We start from the raw sequence: 5900 nt of genomic DNA on the forward strand, positions 1-5900 counted from the left end.
TTTAGCAGGCTCTTCACCTCACAGATTTAGCAGGCTCTCCACTGGACTCTCACAGCTTTAGCAGGCTCTCCACTGGACTCTCACAGCTTTAGCAGGCTCTTCACTGGACTCTCACAGCTTTAGCAGGCTCTCCACTGGACTCTCACAGCTTTAGCAGGCTCTTCACCTCACAGCTTTAGCAGGCTCTCCACTGGACTCTCACAGCTTTAGCAGGCTCTCCACTGGACTCTCACAGCTTTAGCAGGCTCTTCACCTCACAGCTTTAGCAGGCTCTCCACTGGACTCTCACAGCTTTAGCAGGCTCTTCACCTCACAGCTTTAGCAGGCTCTCCACTGGACTCTCACAGCTTTAGCAGGCTCTCCACTGGACTCTCACAGCTTTAGCAGGCTCTCCACTGGACTCTCACAGCTTTAGCAGGCTCTTCACCTCACAGCTTTAGCAGGCTCTCCACTGGACTCTCACAGTTTAGCAGGCTCTCCACTGGACTCTCACAGCTTTAGCAGGCTCTCCACTGGACTCTGACGGAGAAGAGGGTACATATACCTCACAGCTTTAGCAGGCTCTCCACTGGACCCTCACAGCTTTAGCAGGCTCTCCACTGGACTCTCACAGCTTTAGCAGGCTCTCCACTGGACTCTCACAGCTTTAGCAGGCTCTTCACCTCACAGATTTAGCAGGCTCTCCACTGGACTCTCACAGCTTTAGCAGGCTCTTCACCTCACAGATTTAGCAGGCTCTCCACTGGACTCTCACAGCTTTAGCAGGCTCTCCACTGGACTCTCACAGCTTTAGCAGGCTCTCCACTGGACTCTCACAGCTTTAGCAGGCTCTCCACTGGACTCTCACAGCTTTAGCAGGCTCTCCACTGGACTCTCACAGCTTTAGCAGGCTCTCCACTGGACTCTCACAGCTTTAGCAGGCTCTCCACTGGACTCTCACAGCTTTAGCAGGCTCTCCACCTCACAGCTTTAGCAGGCTCTCCACTGGACTCTCACAGCTTTAGCAGGCTCTCCACTGGACTCTCACAGCTTTAGCAGGCTCTCCACTGGACTCTCACAGCTTTAGCAGGCTCTCCACTGGACCCTCACAGCTTTAGCAGGCTCTCCACTGGACCCTCACAGCTTTAGCAGGCTCTCCACTGGACTCTCACAGCTTTAGCAGGCTCTCCACTGGACTCTCACAGCTTTAGCAGGCTCTCCACTGGACTCTCACAGCTTTAGCAGGCTCTTCACCTCACAGATTTAGCAGGCTCTCCACTGGACTCTCACAGCTTTAGCAGGCTCTCCACTGGACTCTCACAGCTTTAGCAGGCTCTCCACTGGACTCTCACAGCTTTAGCAGGCTCTCCACTGGACTCTCACAGCTTTAGCAGGCTCTTCACCTCACAGCTTTAGCAGGCTCTCCACTGGACTCTCACAGTTTAGCAGGCTCTCCACTGGACTCTCACAGCTTTAGCAGGCTCTCCACTGGACTCTGACGGAGAAGAGGGTACATATACCTCACAGCTTTAGCAGGCTCTCCACTGGACCCTCACAGCTTTAGCAGGCTCTCCACTGGACTCTCACAGCTTTAGCAGGCTCTTCACCTCACAGATTTAGCAGGCTCTCCACTGGACTCACAGCTTTAGCAGGCTCCACTGGACTCACAGCTTTAGCAGGCTCTCCACTGGACTCTCACAGCTTTAGCAGGCTCTCCACTGGACTCTCACAGCTTTAGCAGGCTCTCCACTGGACTCTCACAGCTTTAGCAGGCTCTCCACTGGACTCTCACAGCTTTAGCAGGCTCTCCACCTCACAGCTTTAGCAGGCTCTCCACTGGACTCTCACAGCTTTAGCAGGCTCTCCACTGGACTCTCACAGCTTTAGCAGGCTCTCCACTGGACTCTCACAGCTTTAGCAGGCTCTCCACTGGACTCTCACAGCTTTAGCAGGCTCTCCACTGGACTCTCACAGCTTTAGCAGGCTCTTCACCTCACAGCTTTAGCAGGCTCTCCACTGGACTCTCACAGCTTTAGCAGGCTCTCCACTGGACTCTCACAGCTTTAGCAGGCTCTCCACTGGACTCTCACAGCTTTAGCAGGCTCTCCACTGGACCTCACAGCTTTAGCAGGCTCTCCACTGGACCCTCACAGCTTTAGCAGGCTCTCCACTGGACTCTCACAGCTTTAGCAGGCTCTCCACTGGACTCTCACAGCTTTAGCAGGCTCTCCACTGGACCCTCACAGCTTTAGCAGGCTCTCCACTGGACCTCACAGCTTTAGCAGGCTCTCCACTGGACCTCACAGCTTTAGCAGGCTCTCCACTGGACTCTCACAGCTTTAGCAGGCTCTCCACTGGACTCTCACAGCTTTAGCAGGCTCTCCACCTCACAGCTTTAGCAGGCTCTTCACCTCACAGATTTAGCAGGCTCTCCACTGGACTCTCACAGCTTTAGCAGGCTCTCCACTGGACTCTCACAGCTTTAGCAGGCTCTCCACTGGACTCTCACAGCTTTAGCAGGCTCTCCACTGGACTCTCACAGCTTTAGCAGGCTCTTCACCTCACAGCTTTAGCAGGCTCTCCACTGGACTCTGACGGAGAAGAGGGTACATATACCTCACAGCTTTAGCAGGCTCTTGCAACTGGATTCAAACACAGAGAAAGGGGGTATTTTCAACCACATCAGCGGGCGTTCACCGCTTTCGGCGTCTTCGGTTACTGAATGTAAACAGAGAAAGACGAGTGCGTTCGCTAGGACCACCGATGCCTTCCGCAATTCGATCCCACACTAGTGTTTCACTTCAACCCACACAAGTAATCACACGTGAATATATATAAAGCACTGCAAATCTCACAACTCACAGAGAAGACGCAGGCATGGGGTCTCGTCCACCACTCGTTGATGTGAAGCTAGATGGAGGGCAGCTGCGAGGCGCAAATCACTCAATGCAGTAATAAATCCTCCACGGGAAATTCCAATCCTCATACAATTCCTTCAATCTCTCACTTTCCCCTTCAACCCGTCCTTCTCCAGATCCAAATCTCTCTCTTCTTCTTCCACATGAATACTCGAGCACCTCAAGCGCTTCCAAACTCCTCTCGCCTCTCGCCTCTCGCCTCTCGCCTCTCGCCTCTCCCCCCTGTTTCTTTTAACTGAGTCGCAATGCCCTCTTATACTCCCCTACTCCAGCACACGCCCCAATCACCACTCTATTCCTCTCACTCCCGCACCTGATCGCAATTCCAGTCGTCCAAACGGCAGCCTCCTCGGTCCTCCACCGAAAGTGGCCCCTACAGAAACTTGGGCTCCATTTTAAGTTCCTGCCTCTACGAGATTCGTCACCCGTGACATTTACATCACGTAAATTCATAAATTTCTCACGAAATACATGTAAGTAAGTGCGAAATGGGAGAAGAATAGAGTGAACTTTATAGTTACTTACACTATGTGTATTTGATATTAATAAAACACTTCTGAAAGTTATATTTGAATGGATTATTATTGCTGCTTCCATAAACATCTGAGTGTATTTTACGAACTCTAAATATATTGTTTTACTAGTACTTATTTGTATTTAAATGTCTAAAGCATAAAATAAATATTATGTGGTTAAAAACACTGCATAGGTGCGATTATATGACAAGTGCAGCGGCATCTCAGCGTCAGAGAAAGCGTAAAACGCAGTTTTAATTTGGCTGTTATGCAACGTCACCGAACGTTCTAAATCCCATATGTGGGACCCACAGTCTATGTGTGGGACCGTACCGCTCAACACCACTCTGCACCCTCTGAGTAAGTTCAGAACTGATGAGTTTGTGTCCGTGGGTTAACTATCGGCCGAAGTGTAATTCCTGCTCGATACTTGCTCCCTAATGAACAAATAATTGAAAGTATGGGATTTCCAGAATAATCAAATATCTAAATTAATATACAATCGATATCTGTGATCAGTTTTTCATTAAGAATATTGCCTAAATTTAATGATCACTTGAAACTGGAGTCAGATTGAACGCTGAGCTAGACTAAAATTGAAACTAAATCCAGATAAATTCAGAAGCACAAGTAAATGATCAAACATGCATTAAACCTTCGACCAGGCTGCTGGATTCCGCTTTTTGGGCTGACGGGTGGATCCTTACAATCCCATACCAAGTAAATACAGGGCCAGTATTGCCGATACCGATACTTTTTAAAAACACATTTAAATGACCAATTACACTTTGAAAATAACAATAACTAATGTTGATATGACTAAAATATTACATTCACTTTAAAGCTATGTGGATATTCTTTGCCTTTCTGAAAGGACTTTGCAAGCAGAGGAGCCCAGAATATGAAAGCAATGCACAAAGTTTCATGTTACGCAAAGTGCATGCATGTTAAGCGTTTTCCTCTGATAGAAAAACATACTAAAAAAAAAAAAGCTTAACGTGGCTTAATGGTTGAAAATTAGATAAAAAACAAACAAACAAAAAACAACATATTAAGCTGCAGCACAGTACAACTCTGATCCAACGAAACCAAAGACATCTTATCCTAATGGATGATATACTGGCCCATATTTACCTAGAATATAAGCTATATAAATGCCATGATTGCTGATTAATTTGCCATTAATGACTTTAAGTGAATATATTAGAAAATAAATATAAATTTGAATTAAATGTGTTCTATTCTTAATGTCACAGATAATATTTAAATATTCCCTAAGCACAACAACCATCCATCCCTGTCAATGCTGTCTTCTGAAAGAAATGTAAAAAGAAAAAGAAAAAAAGCCCATAATATAAAATCATATATAAGAATATGACATGTAGATACTCATTTACTGCATATGCAGTATTGTATGCAAATATTCCTCCTCCTCCTCTTTATTTGAGTATTAAGATGAAAAGAAGCAGCTTGTTCTCACACGTCTCAAACCATGATCTCCTCGTCTCTCTGGTTGTTGCTGCTGCTGGCAGCTGTTTCTCGTAGAAACTCTTAAAAATATAATTTTCTTGCACATGGTTACAGTATGTTTTTCCTCTCAGGTGTCCACTGTGTTGAACTGACACAGACTGAATCTATGGTCTTAAGTCCTGGTCAGGTTTTGACACTGTCCTGTAAAATCTCTGGATATTCAGTGACTGACAGCAGCTACTGCACAGACTTCATTCGGCAGCCTGCAGGAAAAGCTCTGGAATGGGTTGGAAGGATGTGTGGCAGCGGTGGCACATATTACAGTGATAAACTGAAAAGTAGATTTCAAGTTACCAGAGAGTCTTCCAGCAACACAGTGACTCTTCAAGGACAGAATATGCAGACTGAGGACACAGCTGTGTATTACTGCGCCAGAGAGTCACAGTGACACAGAGCAGCTACTGCCTTGTTCAAAAACCACACTAACACTCGGCACACAAATACACAGCTTTATGCTAAGAATCCTTACTAAGCTACTTCTAATTACTGATTCAGTTTCAGATGCAGATTAAATACAATATTCATAAAAATGACTCAAACATTAGTGTATTTTCTTCATAAAAACCTTACCACATTGTTTTCCAGTTAATGCTGTTTGAGTTTTCCCTCAGTGATTTGGGGGGCCTAAGTAAATTTCAAGTATGGGGCCCCAACACAATAACTATAATGCTCTTTTACGCATAACCCTTATTTTGCTCGCTAGCTCTCTCTCATTATAGCTATAATTATTATTTATTGTAACTATTACCCCTTCACAACTTAAGTAGCCTAAATAATTAGTCAACCTGATGCTGTTCTAAAGCCATATTAAGCTACCTTATTTTTTTTCGAAGAACAAAAGAAGACATTATATATATATATATATATATATATATATATAATGCTTGCACTTGTCCATTTAATGAATTGTAAACTTCTTCAATCTCTTTCCAAAAAGGGTTAAAATGTCATAAAAATT

General features: G+C 45.5%; 1 gene segment (V, D, J or C); it reads left to right on the forward strand.

Annotated features, from left to right (window-relative positions):
- Window positions 1–4904: 4904 nt before the first annotated feature.
- Window positions 4905–5392, forward strand: LOC131537456 (Ig heavy chain V region 914-like). The segment is given in 2 exon segments: window positions 4905–4953; window positions 5014–5392. Coding segments are annotated over 2 exon segments (366 nt in total).
- Window positions 5393–5900: the final 508 nt, after the last annotated feature.

This window comes from Onychostoma macrolepis, chromosome 03, assembly GCF_012432095.1.
Source record: "Onychostoma macrolepis isolate SWU-2019 chromosome 03, ASM1243209v1, whole genome shotgun sequence".
Taxonomy (NCBI): Eukaryota; Metazoa; Chordata; class Actinopteri; order Cypriniformes; family Cyprinidae; genus Onychostoma; species Onychostoma macrolepis.